The following is a 26,573-nucleotide window of genomic DNA, read 5'->3' as shown; positions in this document are numbered from 1 at the left end:
GATGTCCTCCGCACCGCGATGGTTGGCGGCCGAAAGCGTCACCGAGTCAAGCACTCACCCCGCTTGGCTTCAGCAGCCGTCGACGTCAGCCATTTGATCGCGTGCTGCTGCTGCTGCTGCTGCGCCAGGTTGCGGATGGCCCTCTGCACGTCCGCAGCTCCCATCTCGGCGTTTTCTCGTCACCGGCAATGCCAAGCCTCGAGATGCGTCTTCTCAATGACTGTATCCCCCCGCGTCGGCAGGCGACCGATGCGACGCACCCGCTCACCTCGGCGAGGTGGACCTCGCCACAAAGCCTTCCGCAGCCAGCCATTCACTTGGCTCGGGCGGTCGGAATTCCTCTGCTAGGTCCTGTTGCCAGTCGACATTGGCTTGGCATCTGCTCACGGCCGTGGTCGGCTCGCCTGGGCAGCTGTCTTTGCGCCCATAAAGAGGGGAGACATATGCAGTACCTCTCACTCTACCCCTCTCGTCTCGTCTGCCCGCCGATACCTGCCTCCTCACCGCCATGCTCTTCCAGACTCTTGCCACCCTCGCTGCCGGCGCCTCGGTCGCTTCCGCTGTTGCCATCGAGCCCCGTGCCTCCATCATGGACTTTGACGGCAAGGGATCGCCTGTCAGCTTTGCTTTCCCCGCCTCGCGTGGCTTCATTGCCTCGAAGGCCAAGGAGGCTCCTTGCGGTGGTGTCCCCGTTGGCAAGCGTACCCCCTTCCCTCTGAGTAAGTGGCATCGGCAGTGTTGGATGATGCCTCGCTCACACACTCAGGCGGCGGTGACGTTGCCCTCTCGCAGAAGACCAACATTGACAACCTCAACATCCTCTACACCAAGGACTCGGACCCCACTCGCTTCCACGCCTTCTCGTCCTACACCCAGACCATCACCAACATTGGTGCCGGCCACTTCTGCACCAAGGGCCCCGACTTTGGCCAGATGGGCTTCAAGGCGGGAGACGACGCCACCCTGCTTCTCATCTACCAGCTGGACGGCGAGAAGGGCTACAACTACCACTGTGCCGATGTGTCGCTTGTCGAGACGGCCGGCTTCAAGGCCCAGTCCGAGTACGTCTGCGGCAACTACACGTCGACCCTCAATGTCGCCTCCTCGGACGACAGCATGAAGCTCAACGCGTTCGAGGTCGGCACCCAGGGCACCAACCCCCACAAGGATGACCCCAACATCAACACCTCGTCCAACGTCAACGGTGGCTCGTCTTCGGGCGGCGCCTCGGCGTCGTCTTCTTCCACCAGCAAGGATGGCCTCTCCGCTGCCGCTGGCGGTGGTATCGGCGCCGGTGTCACTCTTGCCGCCGTTGCCGCTGTCCTCGCCGCCCTCTACGCTGTTGGCCGTGTTCACTTTGGCAAGCGCGACCCCCTTGCTCTTCGCAACACCCAGTCGCAGACTTCCTCCACTCAGGACCTCAAGGAGGTTCGTGTCTAGGCACGACCTCGGGGTGTGAGGCTCACTTAATAATCACGAAACGGATCGATCCATAGACGTCCACCGGGCTCAATAGCACCAGAAATGAATGAGAGATGTCAGTCAAGAGGCAGTCAGCCAGTGGTAGGGGAGGGTGTGGACTCCTTGTACCATGCTGCAGGAGGTTGTCCTTGTGGACCACCGGCCATCGGCGCTTGATCTGAATGCCCGACCGTCTGGCTCCAACTCACCATTCGAAGCCGTGACAAGGTGGCTTCAGAGTCAAAGGTTGCTGTCAGCTTTAAGGATGGCCCCCTTGTAGCCCCGGGTAATCCGGACCACGCGGAGCAGCACTACGTAGGGCAGCCACGCCGCGGCCGAAGGATGCTAGCCCATGGTCCACACTAAGTATCCAACGCGTCATCGCCGGTGCACCACCTCATGGTCCGACGATACGTCACCACGCCGAAGCTTCACTGCGGCTGAGCGGGGCCATGGCTCGGCATGTCTTCGGCAAGCACCGAGCACGCAGCGGTGTGTCGGAGTGCCAAGGCGTGGAGCGGCTGACCGGGATCGAAATGACCTTGGTACTGCCTTGGGTGCTGCCCACTGTGGAGCGGGTCACTTGTGCGCAGTCGAGGCACAAGGTGTCCTCTGATCCTCTGCTGGTCCACCTTAGTGGTCAAGGAATGTCCAGGGATGATGAGCGAGGGAGGCGTGCTTTGGTTCAGACTTGTTGTGTACGTTGGGCAGCTCGAGAGAGGGAGGGGTTGCCGGAGGGGTTTGTACGAGTTTCATGACGTCGCTTGCAAGGTTGCCAGGAATGACATCATGGACGACTCCAGCAAACACCTCTGCTCCCACACGTTGCGTATCGCCAGCTTGGCTCTGTTCTACACTGTACGCACTCTCGAGCACGACGCATAGCGACAGCTGCAACAGTCCCCACGGGTCGGCGGTCACACCCCCGCTGGATTTAAGATGCTCGCTTCGTCGTACCTTCATCCCCAACAACCGCTTTTGTCCATATTGCTCAGAGACACACTTCTGAGGGACGTAGTGAAACTGATAGGAAACACACAAGTGAGTGTGTGGCGGAGAGGAGGGCATTCACTCGGCGCTGGTGGTGGGGGTGCCCGGGGCGTCTCCTGCCACAGCGAGAGTCTGGCTACCTCTTTGCACCGTCCCTCCCAGTCCCCAGTTGGGAATGAACTGACAGCCCGTTCAGTGCAAACACACAGCGAGATCAGCGCACACCCGACGTCCGGGTCCGTGAATGTCCGCACGGACAAACGCGAACTCGAGGCAGACATTAACCGCAAAGTCGACTTCTTTGGCGTCATCGAAGCCTTCCGCGATGGGTGAGCACCAGCTACGAGTTGAGAGCTAACGGGCGCAGCAAGCTTCCCGACAACAAGCAGATCGAGTCGGCACTGCAGTATGCCAAGGGCCACTCGTTTGTCGACGTCAACAAGCTGTCAGAAGACGGCCAGGAGCTCATCTCGGATGTTCGCGACATCATCGGCACAATGCTGGAGATGGTGAAGCGCAACAACTCGGACGAGCTGGTCCAGGAGGCGATCTGGGAGTCGGAGGACCTCGGCAACCTTGACCTGCACCCCGACACAAAGGGTGCTGCCAAGCGCAAGGCCGAGAAGAAGGAGCTCAAGTCGGATGCCGACGAGGCAGGCAAGCACCTCCGTGTTCTCTTCACTCTCTTTGCGACCAACGGCGAGGTGCGCAAGCTCCTCAAGGACCTTGGCCTGCTCGGCCGTGACCTCTTCGCCAACGCCGCCACCAAGGCCGCGGATGCCGCCCGCCCATCAAAGGACGAGATGGCCAACGTCGACAAGGCGGCGGAGAAGAACACATGGATCGCCCCAGATGGCACCAAGACGGGTCTGAACGAGACACCGCACCTCGATGTCAACCTCCCCGATGGCGGCAAGGTCAGCTACAACCCCAAGGACCACCTCCGGGACGCACACGTCCGCGATGGTGAAGGCCATACGTCGTCTGCCGGCCAGGTCGCCGACGCCTACCGCCAGGAGAAGGCCAAGGTCGAGGATGCGGCGCAGCAGTATGCCCAGGGTGGTCCCACGCAAGCAGGCTACACCGGCTCGGGTACACAGGGCGTGAAGGACAGCAGCGTGCCGTACCACAAGAGCTTGCCGTCGTCTGGCGAGCTCGCCGATGGAGCGCGCCAGGTCGAGGGTCAGGCGCGCGCGGCCGCCAACGAGGCCGACACCCGGGTGCGCCGCGACGGCGCCGCGAATGCCGCCGACGACGCGGTCAACAGCCGCGGTGGGCTCAAGGACAAGTTCAACAACGCCGTGCCTGCCGAGGAGCGCGAGAAGGCTCAGCGTCAGTTCGAACACTTTAAGAGCGACGCCAAGGACATTATCGACGACGAGTTCCCCGAGGAGCGCAAAGAGCAGTTCATTTACCGCCTCAAGAAGGTGCTCTACGAGGTGCAGCAGCACCAGGACTACAACGATGCCATGTCGTGGCTGCTCGAGGCGGGGCACAAGTACGAGGCACGTGCCGAGCGCGACATCAAGAACGAGGTCCAGCACTCTGACGCGACGGGCGCGCCGGTTAAGAGCGTGTTCAGCAAGTTTGCCACGGTTCTCGAGCGCTTCGCGAACGGCAACAGCATCGAGCCTACGCGCAAGGCCATCGACAACCTCTACGTCGACGCCAAGAACGACCCTGAGCTCAAGAAGTTCTGGCAGGACGTCGACCAGTACGTCAACAACGTGCTGCTCGAGCCCGGCTACGTGATGGAAGACGAAGCAGCCGAGGAGGGCCGCCAGCTCGAGAAGCGCGCCCGCGCATTCTTCGAGACGGGCAAGTACAAGGACAACTGGGACCAACTGTGGAACAGCATTGTCACTTTCACCAAGGGCTTCCACGAGGACCCGCTCAACCGCCAGTTTGCCGACGACTGGAAGCGCCTCACCAAGGACATTGCTTACGACAAGGACGGCAAGCTCGCTCTCAAGCCGCACCTGTGGAACGACATTCGTCACCAGATCCTGCCTGCCATCATCAGCCACGTTGGATACTTCCCCATCCCGCGTGCCGAGTACACTGACGAGAAGATCGACCTCGTTATCGAGAACCTCGTCCTCTCTGGCCCCAACCTGTTCCCCAACATTGTCACGATCGAGAACCACAACTACTTTAGCTTCTCGCCATTCAACTCGATCAAGGACAAGTCGCACCACCGCTTCCGCATCGGCCTCTCCCAGATCCAGGCGGATATCCGCAACCTCCGGTTTGCGTTCCGCAAGAAGAAGGGCTTCCCGAGGATGAGCGACAGCGGTATCGCCGACGTGGTCCTTGCCCGCAACGGTATCTCGGTGGACATTGAGATCGAGACGATCGAGAACAGGAAGGACACGGTGTTCAAGGTCCGCTCGGTCAAGACGTCGATCGACGAGCTGAGCTTCAAGATCCGCGACGCCAAGCACGACCTGCTGTACAAGTTTATCAAGGTCGTGGCCACCGGCGCGATCAAGAAGGCCATCGCGAAGGGCATCGAGGCGGGTATTCGCTCGGGTCTGGAGTACGTCGACGAGGAGCTGGTGCAGATCCGCGCCGCGCTCGACGAGAGCAAGAACGACGACGATGTGACGCGCACCGAGGCTATCAAGAAGCTGTACCAGCGCAAGAAGGCCGAGGCCGAGAAGGCTGCCGATGCAGTCGACGTCAAGGCCAACGCGGCCGGCGTGCATGCCAACGTCAACGACGGCGCTGCAGCTGGTGGTGGCTTCCACCTGGTTGCTAAGAAGGAGGAGTCGGTCCTGCCCGATCTCGTACAGGACCCCAAGCACTCGCTTGTCGAGAAGATTGACGTCGCGGAGAAGAAGGCGCATTCGGGACAGGCATGGCGCTCGCCCGCGTTCTCCATCACTCCCTAAGTCTCTGGGCAGGGTGATGACGCATACCGTCGTACAGCCGACGGTAGCGTCGCGCCGAAGAAGGCCCCTGTCGCCTAAGGAGTGGCGCCCCATCTAAGTCTACGTACATGTAGTTAACAGTTAGTCGAGAGAAGCTAGTCGAGTTCGATTCGAACATGAATGGAGCCTGTAAGAAGATATGCCTATGCACGAGTATGCCTATCAACTATACCTACGACTACATGTTGATCATCAAGTGAGGACTCTTACGCCAGCGCAGGAAGGCGACGAGGAGCGCGGCACCCGCAGCCATCCCTCCAGCCCAGAACACGGCTGGGCGGTACGCCGCAATGCCTCGCGCTTCGCCGCCATACGCAGCGAGCAAGTATCCGGCAATTGGCGCACCCATGAGGTACCCTCCGCCCCAGCCCGTGACGATCATGCCGAAGGCAACAGTCATGCGCTGCGAGCCCATGACGTTGTTGACGACGGTGGGCATGATGGCGAAGAAGCCGCCGCTGCTTGCGCCGTTGACGAGCACAAAGATGATAAGTGGGGCGAGGGACACTGAGCTAGGCCATAGGACCAGCAGTGAGAGGCAGGTGACGAAGAGCACGGCGAAGAGCGTGTTGAGCGGTCCGAGCAGCCGGTCAGACAGGAAGCCTGTGAGGATGCGCCCGATGGCAGACGAGAAGTTGAACACGCATACCAAGGCCGCGCCAGTGGTACCGCTCAGGTGCATCGACTGGGCGTACAGCGGAAGGAAGAAGGGGGGCACGAAGAGCGGGAAGGTGGCGAGTGCGCCAGAGGCGAAGAGTACGAGGAAGTCGAGGTTGCGGAAAAGGGACCTGGGTGTGAGCACAGTGCGGCGACAAGAGTGCTTACCAGTCCACAAACTCCTTGCGCACGACCGTGGTACGCTCCTTGACATACCATGCCGCCGGGAGGCAGGTAACGAGGATGAGCAGGCCCACAAGGCGGAACGTCCACTCGAGGCCGATGTTGCGGACGCCTGCCTCGAGCGCGAGCGAGATGACCGCGCCGCCGAGCCCACCGGCCGCGTACACGATCCCCACGGCCGTCCCGCGCTTGGTGGTAAAGTACTGCGCGGGCGTGATGCTGATCACCATGAAGCAGAAGCCCACGCCGAGCCCCATCATCACGCCGGCGGTGACGAACAGGCCTCCGACGTTCCGTGTCGTGAAGCTCGCAAAGATCTGCGAGAAGGACATGAAGAACGTGCCGATGATGGCCATCTTGCGCGCGCCCAGCGACGTGAGGATACGCGAGTTGAGGATGGCCATGAAGCTGAGCATTGAGACGGCGATGGAGCCGACAAACGCCAGCGTCGACGCCGGCGCGAGGTGCCGCTCCACCAACGTCGTCTGCAACACGCCCCAGCTGTAGGTCACACCGACGAACCAGAACCCGAGCATCGAGCAGCAGCCGACCATGGCCCACGCGTGCAGCCCGCCATCTGGCGCTGAGGCGTCGAGCGCGCGCGACGCCTCGTGCGGGTCGGTGGTCTCGGGTGCGGTATCGCCAGCGCCAGCGCCAGCTCCACCGGGGTTGTTCAGCCTGGCGGTTGAGGCCGTCGGTGTACGGTTCAGCGTGTTCAGCTCGATGTCTGCGTCGGCCGCCGCCTTCGGCATGTCGAGCGGGGCCTTGGTCGCGTCCACTGGGGGGTTGCTGCTGGCCATGGTGTGTGGGTAGGAGTGAGTGTCGCCGACATTTTTCTTCTCGCTTGGATACCTAGAAGCCTCGTGAAGCCCCCGACAAGGCCGAAGTACCCACCCGCGACGTCATTTTTGAGTCGACAACAGTTGAGACCCGGCCCGGCACGTGATGAGTAAGCTGCGAGGCTGGCTCGTGCGTTTGAGACAGTGTCCTTGTGGATCGCGGCGTTCTTGGCGATGCGTGTCGCACATTATCGACCGGGGCGGCGCCGGGTGGCCGGGGCGCGTGGCTCGTTGTACCCTGCAGTCGACGCCGCGGTGGACATGAGCGGGGGAGTAGGCCCTGATGTTTACAGGTCACGACGGCCATTGTCCGCAACGCGCCTGCCTCCTTTGCTGTCATGCTGCATGCTAGTCTAGTCGACAAATATACAAGTGTACTGGTGGTGTCTAAGATGCTCTCGAGCTGGCTTTGGGTCTAAAACACCCGCTTCAGCTGCTCGAAGAAGACGAAGGTCAGGCAGGTGTTGGGCACCATCCTCAACCACGCGGGCAGCCAACCGCGGAACAGGACGCGCAGGCCCTCGTGCCGAATCGACGACGTGAGGATGGACATGGCGGTCTGGGCAACTTGTCAGCAATGCACGGCGCTAACGAACGACGCCAGACCTACCGTCCGGGGATTGGTCGAGCTCTGCAGGCGCGACTTGACCATGTCGACCGGCGCGCAGATCGTGATGCTGATCGTCCCGCCGAGTGTCGCCGTGAGCAGGTGGAGTGGAATGCTGTCGGTGAAGTACGGCGTGCGGAGGAGACGCGCCTTGATCACGTCGTAGCTGGGAGGCGGGCTGTCAGGCAAAGTCGGCGTCTCTTGCTCGGCCTCGACTCACCAAGTCAGTTGGCTCGCATTCAGCAGTACGCTCCGCAGAGACGCCATGCCCCACCCGCGGAAGATGTGCGTGAAACCCTCGTTGCGGGCAATCTTGTACAGCCCGTCGATCGCGTTGCGGTAGTGTAATCTCTTGGCCTCGGGCTTGATGCCGTCCGACGACAGACGGACCATGACGAGTTCTGCGGGGGTGTCAGCGCTTGCCCATTGCACCCACTCACCAGCTGGCGCGCCAATCACGCCGGCGACAGCGCCAGCAGCAGCGCCATTGAGCACCATCTGCTCCGCTGAGAGCCGCTCTCCTCGTGCCAACGCGCGATCCTTGAGCCAGTTGTACAGCCCGAACCGCGCGGCGCCGTACGTCCCCTGCCGGAGGAGGGACCCGCTCAAGCCAGCCCACAGCCCCAGCACGCCGCTCGACGCGACCGTGTTGCGTGCGGTCGCAACCATCGTCTGGCGGGGGTACTGTACTTGTGATCGGATCTTGGTCTGGTCGATCGGATGCGTGAAGACCGCCGCCATCATGGCTGCAGCGCCTGGCGGTGAGGTTAGCACAAGGTCACGCGAGCACAACAGTGTCATCCGTACCTCCCAACCATGGTGGACTTGCCCTTGGCCGCTGGGTCGGCGGGCGGTCCCCCATGGAGTGTGTGTATGTGCGTGTGTGTTCGTGGTGGGCGTTGTAAACAAGCAACAGGAGGGGGTGTTGTTGTCTTTGCGTAGGTCGTCGTCCTTGATGCTTCTTTGTGACTCGGACAACAAGCGAGTGTGCCAGTTTGCAAAGCCCTGGTCGGCGGCCGACTTTGCCGATAAGAGCGAGCGGGGGATATCCCGCCGCGGCAGTCGATCCATCGTCGTCGTCCTCCATGAAAACATGGCAGCGATCATGCCGATCAATGCCACAAACATACATGTGTACGATATGCGTGCCTATGCGACCAGAATGCATGCTATTGACCCATGTCACTCCCGCTCAACCAGCTCCCTCACCATCTCCTCCACCGCCTTGATTCTAAACTCCTTGGTCCGAGGGGCACCAGGGACACCAGGCTTGCGCTGCTCCGGCGTGGGCCCGTCCAGCGGCCTAAACTTGACTCCCCAGGCCTGCAGGCGCCTCAAATGAGTCTCCAGTCGGCTCTCAAAGTCGGCATAGTCGCGCGGCTCGCCGCCGGCCCACAGCCGCTCAGCGATGGCACTCAGGCGCGGGAACATGGCAAAGTCGACCTGGTCACGCGTACGCAGGTGTTCGGTCCACACGTTGGCCTGTCCGCCCACACACCCAGCGGGCACCTTGAACCCGTACGTCTCTTGCAGTGTGAGTGGGGGCCCGACGGGAACGGGCTCCTCGAGGCTCTCGCTCTGCCTGTAGTCGAGGTACACCTCCATGTCGGGGCACGCGACGCACTGCAACCCGCGTTCGAGCGCGACGCGGGAGGCGACCGGCCCACGCCACGCTGCGATCACCATGTCTGATGGCACGGGGCCGGCGAGGACCTCGTCCCACGCGTACGGTTTCCGTCCCCGCGACGTGACGTGCGCGCAGAGCTGAGCTGTGATCCACGGCTGGATTTGCTTGGGGCTGGCGATGCCGAGCTCAGCCATGCGAGCCAGGGCACGGGGCGAGGCCGCCCACTCGACAGACGGGACTTCGTCGCCGCCGATACCGATGAGCTGGGAGGGGAAGATGTCGACGAGGGTGTCGATGGCCGTGCGGCAGAAGTCTAGCGTCGACTCTTCCAGGTTGATGGTGTGCGGGTTGAGCCCGAAGCGGGGCCATGGCTCGGTGGGAGCACCGCCTGGCACGTCGCTGTTGGCGAGGGAAGGGTACGCGGCGAGCGCAGCCTGCACGTGGCCCGGGAACTCGACCTCGGGGACGACGGTCACGAAGCGCGCGGCGGCGTGCGCGACAATGGTCTTTAGGTCCGCGGTGGTGTACCAGCCCTCGTGGAGCCCAGGCTCGACGGTCGACTGTGGCCCGTGGCCGAGCTGCGTGCTCGACCTTGTGCCGCCGACAGTCGTGAGCAACGGCCACCCGGGCACTTCGTACCGCCATCCCTGGTCGTCTGTCAGGTGCAGGTGCAGTGTGTTTAGGCCATGCCGCACCATGAGGTCGATGTAGCGGCACACGTCGTCCACCGGGCGGAAATGCCGCGCAACGTCGAGCATGAGCCCGCGCCACTTGTGTGCCGGGGACGAGGACCACGTGCCGTATGGCACTGGGAGGGAGGGGTTATGCGGGTCACGTATTTGGTCGAGGACCATCAGGCCGCGGAAGAGGCCCTCGTCCGAACCGCCGACGATCGTGACGCCTGAGCCGTCGATGGTAAGCTTGAAGCCTTCGGTCGGGAGCGCGCCTTCGACGATGGTGCGAACGACAACGCCGTCGGTACGTGACTCTCCAAGGATCTCCTGTGCGCCGCCCACTGCTGCGTCGTCGACCCGGAGGCCGTCAAGCCTGACACTGCCGGACGCGTCGATCTCAAAGTTGACAGCCGGAACGACGGCGCGGTGTGCCGGCGGCGCAAGGCGGAGCTGGCTGCCAGCACAAGACACAGCCCCGGCTACGAGCACCTCGACGACATTGTCGCCGTCGAAGAGGATGAGGTCGGCGATCGCTCCGGGACGGATGACGCCGCGAGGTTCAGAAGCCACGTCGAGGCCGAGGAGGCGTGCCGCGGCGCTTGTTTGCTCTGGGGAGATGCCCTGCCAGACGTGGACGCGTACCCCGCGCTCTCTTGCCGCGTCCGCCTGTGTCGAGATGTCAGGGGTGGAGTTGAGGAGGAGGAGAGCACATCCCGTCTGTTCGGCGAGCTTGATCAACGATGCGGCTGTTGGCTCGTCGACGTCGGCAGAGAGGTACCCCCTGCGTTCGGCGATGATACGGGCCAGCGGATCAATGGCAGCTGCGTCGTCGCCTTGTGCGATATGGACACCGTACACACCCCAGTCGAGCGCCTTCTCCAGCGCTTCGGCTGTCAGTTCGGCCACTGAGACGAGAGTCGCGACGTTGCCCTTCGCTGTGCGTTCCTTCCGTCAGCTCCTTCCCGCGTCGCAACCCACCTTGAGCTCAGACGCTGGGACGACCTCGACGGTCGTGGTCACTCCGCGCGCCACTCCGTCTTCAGACGCAGGTACCAAGTCGATGAGTCCCGGGGCAAGCACTTTGCCCTTGGCCTCGACCCAGACGGCGCCTTCCGGCGCGTGCTGGGGATCAAACTGCTCGTTGACGGCGACGATGCGGCGCCCTTCGACGGCAACGTCGACTACGCGCCCGTCGACCGACGCGCCGCGGTAGAAGCGCACGCGGCCTGCTGCGGCGTGTTGGGCGCTGAGGCTGGGCATGGTGAGTTGGTTGTGAGTAGCCAAGAGTGCAAGCACCATGTAGATGTAGAGCCCGGAAGTGGAGTCGCGCCGCCGGGTGGGGGAGCTGGGTGGGGGACAGAGTGGGGGAGCAGGTTTCTTCGGGCCATGGGCCGGTGCGCTCGCCGGTTTCTGCGTGCCAAGACGGCTGATAAGCTGGATACCAGTCGATGCGCGCCTCGAAGCGCGTGGGGAGGGGCGGCATAGCCCGGTAAAGTGGTGGACTACGGCACAGCGGTCGGCGAAGAGGGTCGGGGGGCGTTCAGTGCGTCGGGGCCTTGGCTGTGGTGTCAGCAACCGTGGCCGCCGGCCCACCACACCGCGACGACCACCAAGGAGGCAACGGAGAGGCTGAGCGGTCGTAGCCAAAAGGTTGCTCGCCGGCGCTGGCACCTGCAAAAGCTGGACGAGTTAGGAATCGAACCAAAGACCTTGTCAAGTAGGTAGGGTAGTAGTACCGCAGTACTCGTGCTAATGACACGCTCTACCAACTGAGCTACACGCCCGGGAATGTGTACTCCGACTCCGAGTATGTCTCGGCGTCGGCGTAGGCCACGACGGGGATCGAACCCGCAATCTCATGATATACTCCTCTTCGAGGTCGTAGTCATACGCCTTGCCATTGGGCCACGCGACCTTGGTGTTTGTCGAGGGTGGGGTTGGGGCTTGAGGGTGCGAGCGGGCGCCACCTCGCACCGGCTGCCCATCAGCGGTGCGTCAAGGGCCGTGAGGCTGGTCTAACTGTCGATGCACAAGGGTACCTGATCTCGTTGCATATCTCTGAGTGGATGGGCTCTGCTATACACACTCTCGTGGCGATTTACCACTCGACCACGCGGTAGTCCTTCAGCAAGACACCGTACACGTCCTCCCCCTCCTCGCCCCTAACGATGGGGTCATAGATCCGGGCAGCCCCGTCCACCAGATCCAGAGGGCAACGGAATCCCTGCCCCCACGCCTCCAGCTTGGCATCCCACGGCCGCTCGTCGGTGACCCACCCCGTGTCGACCGACGTCATGAGGATCCCGTCGGTTGCGAACATCTCGTCTGCGGCGGTCCGGGTGATCATGTTCAGGCCCGCCTTCTGCATGTTGGTGTGCGCGTGGCCCGGCGTCTTGTAGTGAGCAAACTGCCCCTCGGCAGCCGACACATTGACAATGTACGTCCGGGCGTGGGGGCTTGCCGCGAGTGCCGGGCGGAGCGCGTTGATCAGAAGCATCGGCGCAGTCGCGTTGCACAGCGACACCTCGAGGATCTCGAGCGCTGGGATGGACCCGACGGTGTTGGACCACGTGTTCGTGTGCCCGAGGTCGGGGAGGAGGCCGCCAGCATCGATCCGAGCGGTGTTGGAGGGATTCGAGTTGGGCGTGAGCGCCTGAGAGATGTTGCGGTCGGCGATGGTAGCGAGGGCTGAGGAAGCAGTGGACTCGGCTCGCACTGCGACGTCGGCCACGGTGAGGTGCTCGGCTGCCTGGGGCAGAGGCAGCGCACGAGTTCCGCACGGCACCGGCGCACTGAATCGCTCAAGGATGTGTACCTTCGGTTGGTTCTCGCCAGCCGGGAGTCCCTCCGCCTCAGCGCGCAGCAGCGGGGCGTACGCCTCCGCGGACCGCCGGATCGTCTGCGCGGCATTGTTGATCAGAATGTCGAGTCCAGCAGCGGCGACACGCTCAGCGAGACGCAGTACCTGGCGCGGGTCGCGCAGGTCGATCCCCACAATCTCGAGGCGGTCGGTCCACCCGGTCGCGTCGTCAAAGGTCGCGAAGCGGCGCACCGCGTCGGCCGGGAAGCGCGTGGTGAGCGTCACATGGGCGCCGTTGCGCAGAAGCCAGAGCACGACGTACATGCCGATCTTGGCGCGGCCGCCGGTCACCAGCGCGCGGCGACCACGCAGGTCGGTGACAGGGTTGCGCTTGGCGTAGTTGAGCTCTGCGCACTCCGGGCACAGGGCGTAGTAGAAGAAGTGCACCGACTTGTAGCGGGCTTTGCAGACGTAGCACTTGCGCGCACGGTGCAGTGTTCCCGCTTGACCAGTAAGGCCCGCCGTCTCGTCGTCGAGACGCGAGCCGGTAACGGTGGCGTCGATTGTCGCTTGGTCCTCGGCACTCTTCAAGTCAGACGAAGGACACGGCGGTGTGTCGGCGCGAGGGGCAGCTGTCTTGACATCGGCAGTTGCCGCCGAGACGGTGCTCGTCGCGGTCGTCGCGGTCGTCGCGCTGGACGCCGCTGACGTTGCGCTGTCCCGGCGAGCCCGCTTCCTCGCCCTCGCGCTGGACTTGGGCGGCTTGAGCAACCGTCCACACGCCGCGCGGAGGGCCTTTGCGTGAGGGTGGTCGTGCGGGAGCGTCGCCGCCTTGAGCAGAACGTCCAGGCATGTGTTGACATCGGTGGTGTTGAGGGCGGTCGAGTCCGACGACGGCATTGCCTCATCGTCGCCGGACTGCAGGTGCTAGTACTCGTGGTTCATGATGCTTTGATGTCCTTGATGGTGATGAGTTGAAGAGACAAAAGAGACGAGGTGGCTCGAGTTGCTTTAAGAAGTGTTGTGCGTGCAGCGTCCCGCTTCCGACCCGCCAAGAATCCGAGTCAATCTCGACTCGTCCCGCGGTCATCGGATGGGCAATGCGCGGCAATGAGCACCGCCGGCACCCTCATTGCAATGCATGCATAGCCACCTCCCCCTACCGTGACGAGTAGTTCTTGGATCCGACTCCAAACTCTACTCTGAACGCAGTGAGCGTCTCCTGGCTCTTGCTATTGTCGTACACGGCGAACACGATGCGCTCAAACACGCCGTAAAAGTCGCCGCCGATATTGACGAGGTCGGCGAACGCCCTCGCCGTGTCCTCCGGCCGGTTCTGAAACACGCCACAGCCCCACGCGCCAAGGACGAGGGTGCGCACGCCATGTGCAGCAGCGACGGCGAGTACGCGCGCCGCGCGCTCCCTCAGCAGGCCGGGCACCGTCGCGAACATGGCCGGGTCCCGCCGGACCGCCCCAGCGTTGGGCGCGGGCGATGTGAGGAAGCTCACGGCGTACGGAGCTGCCAGGAGCGCGCCGGTGCAGTCGCGATACACTGGCACGTCTGGGCTCCAGATGACGCGGTGCGAGTAGCGCCTGTCGCTGCTCTTGTTGTGGCACGCGTAGTAGTCTGCCGCGGCTGGCGTCGTGAGCGTCGTGTACAGCGCCGAGTGGCGACAGATGTCTTCTTCTTGAGCGCGCGCACCGCCGAGATACCCGCCGCCTGGGTTACGCGCCGAGGCAAAGTTGAGGACGGCGATGGAAGGAGCGTTTTCTTGGAGCGCGAGGCGCTCGTGTGCCTCGGTCGACGTCTCGGGGGTCACCTCGATGAGCGTCTTGAATGGGCGCGCGGCTTGCGCAGCATCGCGGAGGAGCCTCGCGGTGGCCGTGGGGTCGTAGCTCACTACGCCGTCGCAGGCCGCCTTGACTGCAGAGGCGAGGTCGACGCGCCCAGCGACTGGGTGGGTGTAACCCCCTCTGACGATGATGGCCTCGTTTTCGGTCGACACCTCTTGGTTGCGCGAGCGTTGCGAGTTGGCAGTGGCAGCTGGTCTGGGCATTGGGTTGTCGTTGTCTTGCTTGAGGTTGGTTAGAGTCTAGACTGTCGGATGTGAGCACGGTTAGCCTGTGAGTCTTGTAGACATCGGTGACATAGGTTGATAACTCGAGATTGCAGGGGCCGGAGCCGACCTCGAGTCGTGTGGTCGATCCACCACAGGTATGACGAGTTGCAGTTTGTGCTCTGAACAGGTAGCCATCCCAGACTCGCAAGCGCGTTACTCGCTGTCCCGGTTGGTGAGTATAGCAGACATTGCATCGAGGGCGATGCAGTGGCCGCCAAGATGTGTTGGGGTACAAGTAGTCGAGTCATCCACCATCAAACACCCGCCCTCGGCATGACCTCCTATATACTCGTCGCGTTCGAAGACTTACGACCACAGCAGGCCCTGATTCCCACGGCAACGGCACGGTGCCCACTTCGCGTCGTGGGGGTGTATCGTCGTGCGCTCGCAGTGCGGGTCTGAGCCTGGAATCGTTGGGAAGAGAGTCTGAATGGCTGGCCGCTGTGTCGAGGTGAGGCCGTCCTTCCGACCCGCGCGACTGACTTGACTCCCACGATGATCCCTACGACTCCCCCCCCCAAGGGCACGCACAACCTTGGACGTTCCATTCGGCGCTGCCGCCTTCCAGCCGGCGTTCCAGCTGCGCTTCCATTTCGAGTCCGACGGAGGTGCGACGAGGAGGACTGGGCTGCATACAAGTCGGCTGCGCCGTCTAGTCACTGCGAGCTACCTCGTGCCATTCTGCCATAAATACCACCCGATCCGCACTAGGAACAAGCTTAGAGTTCAATGACACCTCTGACGGGCGCGCGCAGCTCGGTTGGAAGCGTCCGGCTCTGTACCAGACCAGCCTGAAGAGGTCCCAACCCTCCCGTTTCATTGACGAGCGACACCTCTACGGATCGCACGGCAGCTCACGGGCCGAGAGCCTACCTCCGCGTTCGAGCACAATGACGCAACCCGCTCTAACTCTAGCTTCAGTTGCCTAGTCACACACACGTCGCAACTGACACCACCGACACGAGCACCACGAGGACGCACAGCACGTGTGTAGTCATCATCTCTAGCGAGGCGTGATCGTTGGGGGAGGGAGAGAAGGCGGTGGCCGGAGGCTGCGGCAACTATAAGAGGTGGTGGCGACGTGTTGACCCCTCGTCATATCGTCGTACCTCACTGCCACCATCTCCATTCACACTCACCATGTCCGAGCAAGCCTTCTTCGCCACCCAGACGCAGATCAAGGAGAGCCTTGGTCTCAAGAAGCTCCCCCTCATCCGCAACAAGCACTACAAGAAGGACGGTCGCAAGTCGTACCTCCACGTGCTGCGCCGCTTTGGCTTTGAGCCGACCCAGCCGGGCCCTTACGGCTTCGAGGAGCTCAAGCACCTCGAGCAGCGCGGCCTTGCCGGCGGCGCAGTGCGCATCGGCGGGCGCGCTCGCCTCGCTGAGACGCACAGTCTCGTCAAGAAGACGCCGACGGGCAACGTCCCTGTGGCTGCCGAGGATATCCAGAACGACTCGATGTATCTTGTCAACGTTCCCATCGGTACGCCTAGCCAGACGCTCTCCCTGGACTTTGACACTGGCTCGTATGACCTCTGGGTAAGTAGCCTCTTGCGACCACCGCTTACGCCCAGGTGTTTTCCACCGAGCTCCCGGCCGCCACGCAGAAGAGCCACAACAACTTCGACACCACCAAGTCGTCCACGTGGCAGGCTTTGAGCGGTTACACCTGGTCGATCACGTACGGCGACAAGTCGAGCGCCTCGGGCAACGTCGGCACGGACGTGGTCAACCTCGGTGGTCTGCAGGTCAAGAACCAGGCAATCGAGCTGGCGCAGAAGCTCTCCGCTCAGTTCGCGTCTGGGTCTGGCGACGGCTTGCTTGGCCTCGCTTGGCCGAGCATCAACACCGTCAAGCCCAAGCAGCAGCTCACGCCTGTGGCCAACCTCATCTCACAGGGCGCCCTCCCGGCCAACGCCCAGCTCTTCACGTCGGCCTTCTACAGCGACCGCGACGCCGGCGCCCAGAGCTTTTACACATTTGGCTGGGTCGATCAGTCCCTTGTGACCGCGTCCGCCAAGGCGATCGCCTGGACGCCGATTGACAACACCGGCGGCTTCTGGCAGTTCCCGTCCACGTCGGCCGTCATCAACGGCAAGAGCATCCCTCTGTCGGGCAACACTGCCATCGCCGACACCGGCACCACCCTCGCCCTCCTGTCCGACACGGTCGTCAAGGCGCTCTACGCACAGATCCCGGGTGCCAAGTACGACGCCAACCAGCAGGGATACCTCATCCCGACCACTGTCGCGGCGCAGCAGCTGCCCACGTTCAGTGTCGCTGTTGGCGACAACCAGTTTGTCATCCAGCCCGAGGACCTCGTGTTCGCGCTCGCCGACAGCACGCACTGGTACGGCGCCATCCAGTCGCGCGGCAGCAACCCGTTCGACATTCTTGGCGACGCGTTCCTCAAGTCGGTCTACGCGGTGAGTTTAGGCGTTAGAGGCAACATGCTGACGCGTCAGATTTGGGACCAGGGCAACGTCCGCTTCGGCCTCGTGCCCAAGATCCAGCCGACGCAGAACCTGACGCCGGCGCCGGGCGACACTGGCTCGTCGAACGTTGCAGGCAGCACTGTGGTCCGTGACTAGGGGAGTGAGTAAACAAGCAAAGACGTTAGAGGCTAGTACAGCAGTAAACAAGCAAGGATTAAGAATGAATGAAGTGAAGTGAAGTAGGCGGAGCAATGTGGCCGAGCAGGCTGGATGTTGGGGCCAGCCGGCGCCGTAGTTCCGAGACCCGCTCTTCCGCCGCATACTAGGTGGAGGAGTCCACCCCCCACCGGCGTCGCGCCGACTCAGCGGGACTGTTGTAAAGTGGAGGTAGACCGTCGTACAGCCGCGTTAAGCGAGTTCGGAGGCAGACATCCCTGATGGACTCTGTCTGCATACATAACAAAGTCATGCCAGCCTCGTCACCGACGTGCACTGATGAAGGCCGAGAACGACATTTTATCGTCGTGTGAGGTGCACCGCGCGTTCGGGTGTCTCAAAAACCTACCGAAGCCGAGGCGAGGTCGCTGCAAACGTGGACGGCGGAGGGTTGAGCTGTTGACAGAGAGGGTGAGGCACGTTGCTATGTGCCATTGCCGCTACCCCACATTTTGTTGTGTTTTTCCTGCCGACGACCCGACGACTGGCAAATTTGAAGCCTCTGTCAACAAGTCGTTGCTCCTGCGGAGTCGCCGTGCTCATGGGCGTTGCGCGGGCACACTGAGCAGGCAGATTGTCGTGGATGCATGCGTATCTGGATATTGGCACGCCCAGGTTTGGGGGTGGCAGCAATAGGATTGCCGGTCAAGGCCGTCAAAACTGCCCCTCCCTCCCTTCGCCAAGCACCCACCTGACCTCGACCGACCTGACTGTCTCCCCTGGCCGACTGACCGGCCCGTCTCCACTCCATTACAGCCCTCGCTTACACTATCTATACATCTCCCATCTCATCAAGTTGTCCTCGTCGAACACGATAGACTATAGACTAGAGCGAATCATTATCGCGGCCTCGGCGCACCGGCGTAATGCTCCCCAATAACAAGCCGCTCAACCGGAGCGACAGCTACGACGACCAGGTCGTTTACGACTTTGTCACCGCCGAAGATGGATCGCGGTTGGAACCGCCTTCTCGTGGGTGTCACTGTGTTGCATGTCCGGGTCAATGCTAATGGTGTCCAGGTGCTTGCGTGCGTGCCCCCTTCGGCTTGGTGTAAAGCAGCCAGCTAACCTCAGACAGGATGCCTGTCGCAAGATGAAGATCCGCTGTATCGACAAGGAGAACCCCCCATGCAAAAGGTGTCGGCACATGAAGCTTCAGTGTCGGTTCGCCGTGCCCCCCGTCCCGAGGGCAGTGTACGAGGAGAACGAGGCGACCAAGCAGTGCGTGTCTAGGGCCACGGGCCGAACCAAGACTGGCGCGGGATGCCCGTCGGCGTCGGGACCTGCTGACGTCGGTACAGCCGCCTCGAGTCTCTTGAAGGGCACGTCTCCGGCATCTACAGCAAGCTGGAGGACATTTCGTCTGCGCTGCTGCGTCTGGCGCCGCAGACGCCATCCGACACGGCGTCGCCTTCACTGGGTAAGTTGCTGCGACCTTGTCCCACCGGCGTCTGCTCACAACCCCAGCACGGCACCACCAGCATGGCTCGGCGTCGTCGTCTACCGCCCACCATCCCTTGCGACCGCCGCTTCCTCGTGGACAGTCGCTGTCACAAACCAACACGCCAGGCACCCACGACTCACATTACACTCGCTGGCAGGGGGATGGGCTCGCCGAGCCGGTGCCGTCTGCCGCCGCGAGGCCGGGCATGGCGAACCAGTCGCAGAGCATGGACAACATGCCTCTCCCTCGGCCCAACTCGACTGGTGATGCACGCGGCCCGGGCACATCGAGCCCTCATCCGTCGATGCAGAGGGGGGCGTCGGCACCTGCAGTCCCCCGTACATCGTCTCCCACGTACGAGGATCACGATGACCCACTCCAGAGCGCAATGGTCAACGAGCCATTCCGCGAGATCACGAGAAGGGAGGAGGAACTATGTCTTATTGCCGAGCAGCACGACCCCGCGACCATCCCTCGTCGTGCCAGGCGGCCGAGCCACAGCATTGTGCGCGATGTGAGCCGTAACAGGCTCGCCAAGCGGCGCCGAGTCGACGGCGAGGCGCATGTCGACGAAGAGGACGACGTCGACGGTGAGGGGGCCGAGGACTGGGCTCCGCTGCCTATCCGTGAGAAGGGCGATCCTCTACGCCACGACTTTGACCCGGTACGAATGGGCCTCTGCACCGAAGAGGAGGGCAAGGCGCTGTTCCATGAGTGAGACGACGGTGCCCGGGTGCGTGCTGACACTCTAGGTTCTTCAAGTACGCCCACCCGTTCATGCCCATCTTCGACCCCCGTGAGGACACATGGGAGCACGTCCGCCGCCGCTCGCCATTCTGCATCACCGTCATCATCATGGTTGCTCTCCGCGCGCGTGAGAGTGCTGGCCCTCCCTCCGAGCTCTCCAACAAGTGCAGGGAGGAAGCTGAGAAGATGGCCAAGGCGACATTGTTCGAGCCCATCGCCACGCTTGAGACGCTGCAGGGATTGAGTAGGTCACATCCGCACCGGCCCTTGCTAACATGCCCAGTCCTCATGATTGCATGGGGCCAGCATGCATGGCGTATCTGTTGCCATGCCATGGCTCTCGCCGTCGACATGCGCCTATACCGCTGCCTGCCGTACCTGCACAAGATCCGCACCGACAGCCAGAACCCCAACCACATGCTAGAGCGTCAGCGCCCACTCGTGGTTGGAGCACGACTGTGGCTTGCGCTGGTCAAGCAGACCTATGAGATGTCGTACAACCACGCGCTCCCCATTCTGTTCCCATCGCCTCACCGCCGGCGAACGGCGTACTCTCGTGGACTGCTCGACCACCCCCTCTCGACCATCTACGACTCGCGCCTTGTCATCTCGGTCGAGATCCACGAAGTCCGCGAAGGCGCGTTCAGGCCATACGAGTCGATTGCCACCCTCGACCAGGCCGAGATGGACGATATGCTGCGCAGCGCCAACCAGGGCATCAACGATCTGTACGACTACTGGATCGAGTATTACCACCGCATGGGGCTCTCGGCCGACCATTTCTTGATGATGGAGCTTACGAACCAGCGGGCTTATGCCATGTAAGTGACGCAAGCGCCGGTAGGGCATCGCTCACCCCTCCAGTATGTTTACCAATGCCCCGGCCTGGTACGGAGTGCACAAGCAGCCCGATGTCCATCTCCTCTCGCACGAGCGTCAGCAGTGGATTGCCGCCGCTGTTCGCTCTGGCGCCTATCTCATCTCTACAGTGTCAAACAAGCAGCTCGAGAAGGACTCGGAATTTGGAAACCACAACTTCCGTGAGTCGTCGTACGTCGACGCGTCGCTGACATTCCACAGATGTCGGCATTGTTGCAACGGCACGGTACCTCATCCGAATGGTTGAGCTCCTGCCAGGCGTCGTCGATCTGTACCAGGTCAGCCTGGATATCGACCGCCTGCTTATTAAGCTGCCATATTGTGAGCTACAGACTGAATGGCAGATACTGATAATCCAGACCCGGTTCAGCCCTTTGCCGACGGCCTCCGCCGCACGCTCATCAAGGCGCGTGAACAAGGCATCCTGCCTCACACGACATTGACCGAGGAGGCGGCCCGGCAGCCTACAGATCTTGCCCCACCACCCAAGCCTCGCCCTGGTACCCCGGGTTCAGGAATTTCCGAGTTCCCCGGCTTCAACCCGTTCCCATGGAACGACCCGATCCAGCCTGGCAACCCGATGGCGACGGCCTCGCTTTCCATGACCCGCGCGTCCATCGACGCGACCGACGCCGGCCGCGCTGCCACTGTCATCCCCGAGAACGTGCCGTGGCCCGAAGTGGATTTCAACCTCTCAGACTGGTTCCCTGCACCAGATGGTGAGAATCGAGCTGTTTGGGATCGAGGTAGAGTTGAGGCATCGCGAATAGTCGCTGACATTGCAGACCCTCTCGGAATGCTTCCTGTGGATACGAGTGCGCTTGACGGCGACATGTCCAACTGGTTCCCGGCAGCGCCTCAAGTGTGGATGGACGACCCAGCGGCGGATCTCATATCTCGCTACAACACCGGTCAGTAGGCGTAAGTGTAGAGTCTAGATTGTACTTGTAACGTTACTGCTGCATGGTCATGTATGGACATTATTCTGTTCGGCTACCTCAGAGCGCGCGGGCACACTCCATTAGAGGGGAGCACCGGCACGGTTCTTGTGGATGGTCTTGACGGTCTCGGCGATCGTCTCGTCCTTGCCACGGTACTTGAAGCCGAACGCCTTCTCAGCCTTGGAGCCGTCGTAAATGATGGCCTTCGAGTCGAGCTCGGCACGGAAAGCAGGGTCCGTGTTGCCGCGGGTGAGACCAGCAGCGTTTGCCTCGTCGGAGGTCGCGCCAATGGCGAGGTCGTTGTTGAACAGAGTGTGAGCCGAGAGAATGTAGCGCTCACCGCCCGCCTCGGGGGTCGAGAGGGCCTTGACGGTAGCGTAAGCGACATCGCGGACGTCGACCATGCCGGCAAACTCAAAGTTGAGCGTCGAGGCATCGGCGCCAGGCTTGAGCCACGGGGTGATGATGCTGACGCTCTCGGGGATGCCGAGGCCGTACTGGGTGGGCGGGCCAAAGTTGAACGCCGGGAGGATGGCCACACCGTCAAAGGCAGGGTGGTTCGCCTTGATCCACTTCCAGAACTCGCGCTCGGCCTCGTTCTTGGACGCAGCGTACTTGATGTGGCCAGGGGCGGCGGCCTCGAGCTTGAGCGCCTCGGCGACGTTGGCGTCGTTCCACTGGGCCTCGGTGTACACGACCTTCTTGGTGCCCTGCTCCTCCACGGGGCGCATGGCGGGACCGACCGAGACGACAGACGAGAGAAGGACGACACGCTTGGTCGAGGTGGAAGCAAGCGCCTTGAGGAGATTGTCAACGCCAGTGACGGCCTCGGCGATCATGTCGGAGGCGAGGCCTGCGAAGCCGAGGTCGACGGGCGAGGCGAGGTGGATGACGCCGTCGATGCCGGCCACAGCCTCGTCGTATGCGCCCTTGGCGTCCATGTCCTTGACGATGGTGTAGGAGACGAGGTCCTTGTACTCCGCGAAGCGCGTCTTGAGGTACTCGCCCTTGTCGGCAGAGCGGACGGCGAGGCGAACGGCATAGCCGGCCTTGAGGGCGACCTCGACGGTGTAGCTGGGTGGGTCAGTTTTGTTCCTTTGGTTCTCGCCGGCGACTCACGTGCCGATGTAGCCAGATGCACCGGTGATGAGGATGAGGCCAGAGTTGAGGGCGGGCATTGTGCTTGGGAGGACTTGTTGTAGTGAGGGAGGTTGAGGAGATGGGATGGAGACGAGAGGGCGATGATGTGGCCGCCTTTTATCTCTTCGAGGGCGCCTGCATGATGTTGTGCAGTGCCAGCACCAGCAGCATTGATGCCTGCGCCCACCATGATCAGTAACGACTTCCCACGCCCTTCTTGTGTTCGTGTTGATCAGCAACAACAACTCGAAGCACGTCGAAAGACTCGAGTGGAGGTGGAATGTGGAGGCGGCCAAAGACCATGACGCTCTACTGCCCACGCTCTAGCTCGGATCTTGGTCATGGTCTTGGTCTTGGTCATGGTGAGACACGGCAGTGAGCTCCAACTCCCAACCAGTGGCTCGTCATACCTGGAATGTTTTTGCCTATCGTGTCGCGCACCGTACCGCACCGTAAGTGAGATGCCACAAAATGGATCAGCGTTGATGGTTTCAGATTTGCAAACAGCCAGCCGTCGTAGTTAGGATTCGAGTGGACGGAGGGGCGACTACCAATGACCACCCAATGCCTGACGCGCACTTGCGGCTTGGTCGATGTGTGAGAGGGCAATTAGGTGCGGCCACTTGCCGAGCGCCCTCGCATTGAGATGAGAATTTGAGAAGTCGTAAAGTCAGGTCGGCATTTCACAGCGCAAGAGTGCGGCTTGCCGAAGGGCGAGCAGGGCTGTGGCCCTGGCTGGAGTGAGTCACAGCTCGGTGTTAGCTGGTATCTTTGTAATCGCCAAGGAGAAACAGAAGAGTTATCACAGGCTCGCTCCTACATCCTCCAGGGACCGCGGCCGCGCACCGACGATCCCGAGGAGTGGAGGACGCCTCTGCCGACTCGGCTTACTCAGCGTACAGTGGGATCACTGGATCGCTGGTAGGTACCTTTAGCCACGCGCACCCGTGTTTGATCTTCAAGTGGCCAGTGGACGGGTGGAGGAACAGAGACGCGCAATCGCTGACATGCTGACCACGAGCTAGATACGGATCCGAGAATCGCCAGGTCTTGTGGATATCGTCGACTTGTGTCGCAATGGAAAAAGACATGGATCTCGCTGATGACGGATGGCATGATCCGGTCGCGGCGGCGCCAGCTTACTGTAGGTCAGACAATACAGAATGCTGCAATGCTCGGCAATTCGGTAACCAAGCACGCACCCCACTGGCCAGTCGACCTACTGTAGTCGAGCTGGTCAGTGACCCGGTTATTGGTGCCAAGGTTGTGAGCGGTCTTGGCCGGCTTTAGCATCTCACCCGTGTCACTGAGCCTCGACTCGACACGAACGAGCACGCACACACGCCAAGTGATGCAGATGCACCTGTCTCAACCCACTGCTCGTCCTAACTCCTCACCTGGCATACACAGGCCTGCTCACAAATGCCCCCCGTCACCGACTACACAGCATACGAGACGGGCTCCCGCCGGTCTACCGTCTTCAGCACCAAAGGCGTCGTCTGCAGCTCGCAGGTCTTGGCGTCGGAAGCGGGTCTGTCGATCCTCCGACAGGGCGGCAACGCTGCGGACGCGGCCGTCGCGACTGCGGCGGCTCTGAACGTCGTCGAGGTATGTCCGACGGCAGCTCGGCAGCGCATGCTGATGATGCCCAGCCATGCAACACTGGCATTGGCGGCGACGCTTTCGCCCTCTTCTGGGATGCCAAGCAGAAGCGCGTGCGTGCCGTCAACGGCTCGGGTCGCAGCCCCGCAGCGCTCAACCTCGAGGTCGTGCGCGGCGCAGGGATCACAGGCGACCTGATCCCCTACACTAGCGCGCATGCGGCCACCGTGCCCGGCGCAGCGGCGGCGCTGGTCGACATCCACGCGACATTTGGCAGCGGCAAGCTGACCCTCGCCGAGGTGCTGGCCCCGGCTATTCAGCTCGCCGAGGATGGATTCGGTGTGCACCAGATGGCTAGCTACGAGGTGGGTTTGGGTGTTAGGCACGCGCTGACCCCCAGTGGAACCTGTTCGAGGACTGGCTCCAGAAGGTCGCGGAAAAGTATGGCCCCGGCTACCCGTTCCTCATTGACGGCAAGGCCCCCAAGCCGGGGCAGTACTTTTCCAACCCCGACCTCGGGCGCACGCTGCGCGAGCTCGGTGCAAAGGGCAAGGACGCGTTCTACAAGGGTCGCATTGCCGAGGCCATCGTGGAGGCCGTCAACTCGAACGGCGGCGTCATGACACTCGAGGACCTTGCCAACCACGCGACCGACTTTGTCGAGCCCATCTCGTACACCTACTCGACAGAAAAGCTGCGCGTGTACGAGTGCCCGCCCAACGGCCAGGGCCTCGCCGCGCTGATCGCGCTCGGCATCCTCGATGTGCTGCGTGAGGATGGCGTGATCGACCTTGAGACGGTCAAGGAGGGCGGCGCGGAGTGGTTCCACGCGGAGATCGAGGCCATCAGGCTTGCGCTCGCCGATGCTGGCGCCTACGTCGCCGACCCCAACTTTGTCGAGGTGCCAGTCGAGAAGCTGCTGTCAAAGGTGGGTGCCATGGCCAGAGTGGGTGGGCTGACACGTCTCAGGAGTACCTGCGCGAGAGGGCAAAGCTGTTCAACCCCAAGGTAGCGACCGCCAAGTACCACCAGGGCAAGCCACTGTCTACCAGCGACACTGTCTACCTCACCGCGGCTGACTCGGAGGGCAACGCGATCTCATGTGAGTTGCTTCCCCGTCTTTCGATGCTGACACTGCAGTCATTATGAGCAACTATCTCGGCTTCGGCACGGCCATCGTCCCCAAGGGCTGCGGCTTTACCCTCCAGTCTCGCGGCTCGGCGTTCAGCCTCGACCCCAACTCGCCAAACGTGATCGAGGGCGGCAAGCGTCCCTTCCACACCATTATCCGTGAGTGCTTACCCGTGGGTCGAAGCTTATCTCTCCCAGCTGCCATGGTGACCAAGGACAACGAGCTCTTCATGTCGTACGGAGTAATGGGCGGCCCGATGCAGCCTCAAGGTCACGTCCAAGTCCTGACGTAAGTAGCCGACGACAACCGCGGCTAATAAGCCCTTAGTACGTTGCTACACCGCGGTCGCGACCCGCAACTTTCGTTGGATGCCAAGCGCTTCTGTGTGGGCGGAACCGGGCTCTGGGGACAAAACGCTAAGGAAGCGCTCCACAATCGCTCAGTGGCCATTGAGCACGGCGTCGACCCAGAAGTCATCGCGCAGCTCCGTGCGCTTGGTCACGATCTCGAGCTTGTCAAGGGTCCAGAGCAGCAGTTCTTTGGCAAGGGCCAGGTGATCCTCCGGACGGTGGACAAGCGCACGGGCAAGGTTGTGTGGGCGGCTGGCTCGGACTTTAGGGGTGATGGGTGTGCTTTGCCCCAGATCTAAATTGTAGAAAAGACCTCATGTGAAGCCGAGGGTCGAGGGTTTCCTAGGATCTCTCTGGGTATCCCTGGTCCCACTCGTGTCCCACTTCTCCACGCGAAAGTCATGTGACCCGTGGTCCCCCGTGGTTTGCTTGCTCCTGGCCACTGCCCCCTGCCCCACTCCACACTCCCGCAGCAGCATCATAACCGCCTCTTTCGGTTGGACACCTCCGAAGAGACTCCGAGATCTGGCCGCTTCTTTCTCGACAGTTAGCACACGCACACACATTTACAGTCTGCCCACTGGTAGCTTGTGTTCTAGACATTGTTCAATCAGGTGGCAGATCGCATTGACTCGCTCTTCGCCACCACTCTGCCGATCACTCTTGGGCAGTCACCACAGGCGCCGGCGTCTCTCCGGCTACAACCGCCCTTCGCCCTCCCTCCCAGCTGACGTCGCTGTCGGCCGTAGCTCTGCTCTCGGAGACTCGGACAATCACACTCTGAGCCGCCA

The 26,573-nt window shown here is 62.1% G+C and overlaps 9 protein-coding genes and 2 non-coding genes across 11 annotated transcripts; 4 read left to right on the top strand and 7 right to left on the bottom strand.

Moving 5' to 3' along the window:
- The first annotated feature begins 356 nt into the window (after positions 1–356).
- On the top strand, positions 357–1,548 carry LOC62_05G006701 (uncharacterized protein). The gene is made up of 2 exons (XM_062773223.1): positions 357–719; positions 767–1,548. The coding sequence occupies exons 1-2, from the start codon at positions 509–511 to the stop codon at positions 1,438–1,440; spliced, it is 885 nt and encodes a 294-aa protein (XP_062629207.1). The 5' UTR covers positions 357–508; the 3' UTR covers positions 1,441–1,548.
- Positions 1,549–2,400: 852 nt separating this feature from the next.
- SPAC32A11.02c_0 (putative protein) lies at positions 2,401–7,044 on the top strand (the record flags this gene model as incomplete). The annotated part of the gene is made up of 5 exons (XM_062773222.1): positions 2,401–2,441; positions 2,480–2,502; positions 2,648–2,780; positions 2,819–6,176; positions 6,213–7,044. 4 exons carry the CDS (start codon positions 2,401–2,403, stop codon positions 5,343–5,345), a joined length of 2,724 nt encoding a protein of 907 aa, XP_062629206.1. The 3' UTR covers positions 5,346–6,176; positions 6,213–7,044.
- On the bottom strand, positions 5,563–7,024 carry apdF_4 (Aspyridones efflux protein apdF; the record flags this gene model as incomplete). The annotated part of the gene is made up of 2 exons (XM_062773221.1): positions 5,563–6,172; positions 6,210–7,024. The coding sequence occupies 2 exons, from the start codon at positions 7,022–7,024 to the stop codon at positions 5,563–5,565; spliced, it is 1,425 nt and encodes a 474-aa protein (XP_062629205.1).
- Positions 7,045–7,392: 348 nt separating the features above from the next.
- On the bottom strand, positions 7,393–8,656 carry DIC1_2 (Mitochondrial dicarboxylate transporter). The gene is made up of 5 exons (XM_062773220.1): positions 8,478–8,656; positions 8,111–8,425; positions 7,891–8,071; positions 7,674–7,836; positions 7,393–7,622 (listed from the first exon to the last, which is right to left on the bottom strand). Exons 1-5 carry the CDS (start codon positions 8,530–8,532, stop codon positions 7,479–7,481), a joined length of 858 nt encoding a protein of 285 aa, XP_062629204.1. The 5' UTR covers positions 8,533–8,656; the 3' UTR covers positions 7,393–7,478.
- A 190-nt stretch (positions 8,657–8,846) lies between these two features.
- On the bottom strand, positions 8,847–11,231 carry nahA_1 (Beta-hexosaminidase; the record flags this gene model as incomplete). The annotated part of the gene is made up of 2 exons (XM_062773219.1): positions 8,847–10,916; positions 10,950–11,231. The coding sequence occupies 2 exons, from the start codon at positions 11,229–11,231 to the stop codon at positions 8,853–8,855; spliced, it is 2,346 nt and encodes a 781-aa protein (XP_062629203.1). The 3' UTR covers positions 8,847–8,852.
- A 421-nt stretch (positions 11,232–11,652) lies between these two features.
- On the bottom strand, positions 11,653–11,755 carry LOC62_05G006696. The gene is made up of 2 exons: positions 11,719–11,755; positions 11,653–11,688 (listed from the first exon to the last, which is right to left on the bottom strand). It is a non-coding gene; the product is annotated as a tRNA-Ala (tRNA).
- A 42-nt stretch (positions 11,756–11,797) lies between these two features.
- Positions 11,798–11,886, bottom strand: LOC62_05G006695. Its single transcript is given in 2 exon segments — positions 11,798–11,834; positions 11,851–11,886. It is a non-coding gene; the product is annotated as a tRNA-Arg (tRNA).
- Positions 11,887–12,069: 183 nt separating this feature from the next.
- MIMI_R665 (putative protein) lies at positions 12,070–14,830 on the bottom strand (the record flags this gene model as incomplete). Its single annotated transcript, XM_062773218.1, has 2 exons — positions 12,070–13,354; positions 13,935–14,830. 2 exons carry the CDS (start codon positions 14,828–14,830, stop codon positions 12,070–12,072), a joined length of 2,181 nt encoding a protein of 726 aa, XP_062629202.1.
- A 1,203-nt stretch (positions 14,831–16,033) lies between these two features.
- Positions 16,034–17,487, top strand: pepB_1 (Penicillopepsin-3; the record flags this gene model as incomplete). Its single annotated transcript, XM_062773217.1, has 3 exons — positions 16,034–16,435; positions 16,471–17,322; positions 17,362–17,487. 3 exons carry the CDS (start codon positions 16,034–16,036, stop codon positions 17,485–17,487), a joined length of 1,380 nt encoding a protein of 459 aa, XP_062629201.1.
- Positions 17,488–18,413: 926 nt separating this feature from the next.
- Positions 18,414–26,413, top strand: ywrD_1 (Glutathione hydrolase-like YwrD proenzyme; the record flags this gene model as incomplete). The annotated part of the gene is made up of 18 exons (XM_062773216.1): positions 18,414–18,502; positions 18,622–18,768; positions 18,849–18,967; positions 19,015–19,705; positions 19,744–19,982; positions 20,022–20,559; positions 20,603–20,778; positions 20,819–20,938; positions 20,977–21,336; positions 21,403–21,528; positions 24,146–24,306; positions 24,351–24,665; positions 24,701–25,228; positions 25,270–25,402; positions 25,441–25,590; positions 25,630–25,720; positions 25,760–26,059; positions 26,404–26,413. 18 exons carry the CDS (start codon positions 18,414–18,416, stop codon positions 26,411–26,413), a joined length of 4,293 nt encoding a protein of 1,430 aa, XP_062629199.1.
- SPAC513.07_2 (Putative uncharacterized oxidoreductase) lies at positions 21,577–22,918 on the bottom strand. Its single transcript, XM_062773215.1, has 2 exons — positions 22,678–22,918; positions 21,577–22,632 (listed from the first exon to the last, which is right to left on the bottom strand). The coding sequence occupies exons 1-2, from the start codon at positions 22,734–22,736 to the stop codon at positions 21,639–21,641; spliced, it is 1,053 nt and encodes a 350-aa protein (XP_062629200.1). The 5' UTR covers positions 22,737–22,918; the 3' UTR covers positions 21,577–21,638.
- Positions 26,414–26,573: the final 160 nt, after the last annotated feature.

The sequence above is a fragment of the Vanrija pseudolonga genome, chromosome 5 (assembly GCF_020906515.1).
Source record: "Vanrija pseudolonga chromosome 5, complete sequence".
NCBI classification, from domain to species: Eukaryota; Fungi; Basidiomycota; class Tremellomycetes; order Trichosporonales; family Trichosporonaceae; genus Vanrija; species Vanrija pseudolonga.
Note: the sequence above shows the minus strand (reverse complement) of the source record. Positions and strands in the feature narration are given on the sequence as shown.

What these genes read in the sequence shown, in the direction of transcription:
- LOC62_05G006701 (XM_062773223.1), top strand. Translation starts at nt 509, where the DNA reads ATGCTCTTCCAGACTCTTGCCACCCTCGCTGCCGGCGCCTCGGTCGCT. An exon ending in GCGTACCCCCTTCCCTCTGA is followed by an intron (nt 720 to 766) that starts GTAAGTGGCATC and finishes TCACACACTCAG; the next exon opens with GCGGCGGTGACGTTGCCCTC.
- DIC1_2 (XM_062773220.1), bottom strand. Translation starts at nt 8,532, where the DNA reads ATGGGGGACCGCCCGCCGACCCAGCGGCCAAGGGCAAGTCCACCATGG. An exon ending in AATGCGAGCCAACTGACTTG is followed by an intron (nt 7,837 to 7,890) that starts GTGAGTCGAGGC and finishes CCCGCCTCCCAG; the next exon opens with CTACGACGTGATCAAGGCGC. An exon ending in GCTCGACCAATCCCCGGACG is followed by an intron (nt 7,623 to 7,673) that starts GTAGGTCTGGCG and finishes CAAGTTGCCCAG; the next exon opens with ACCGCCATGTCCATCCTCAC.
- SPAC513.07_2 (XM_062773215.1), bottom strand. Translation starts at nt 22,736, where the DNA reads ATGCCCGCCCTCAACTCTGGCCTCATCCTCATCACCGGTGCATCTGGC. An exon ending in GCATCTGGCTACATCGGCAC is followed by an intron (nt 22,633 to 22,677) that starts GTGAGTCGCCGG and finishes TGACCCACCCAG; the next exon opens with CTACACCGTCGAGGTCGCCC.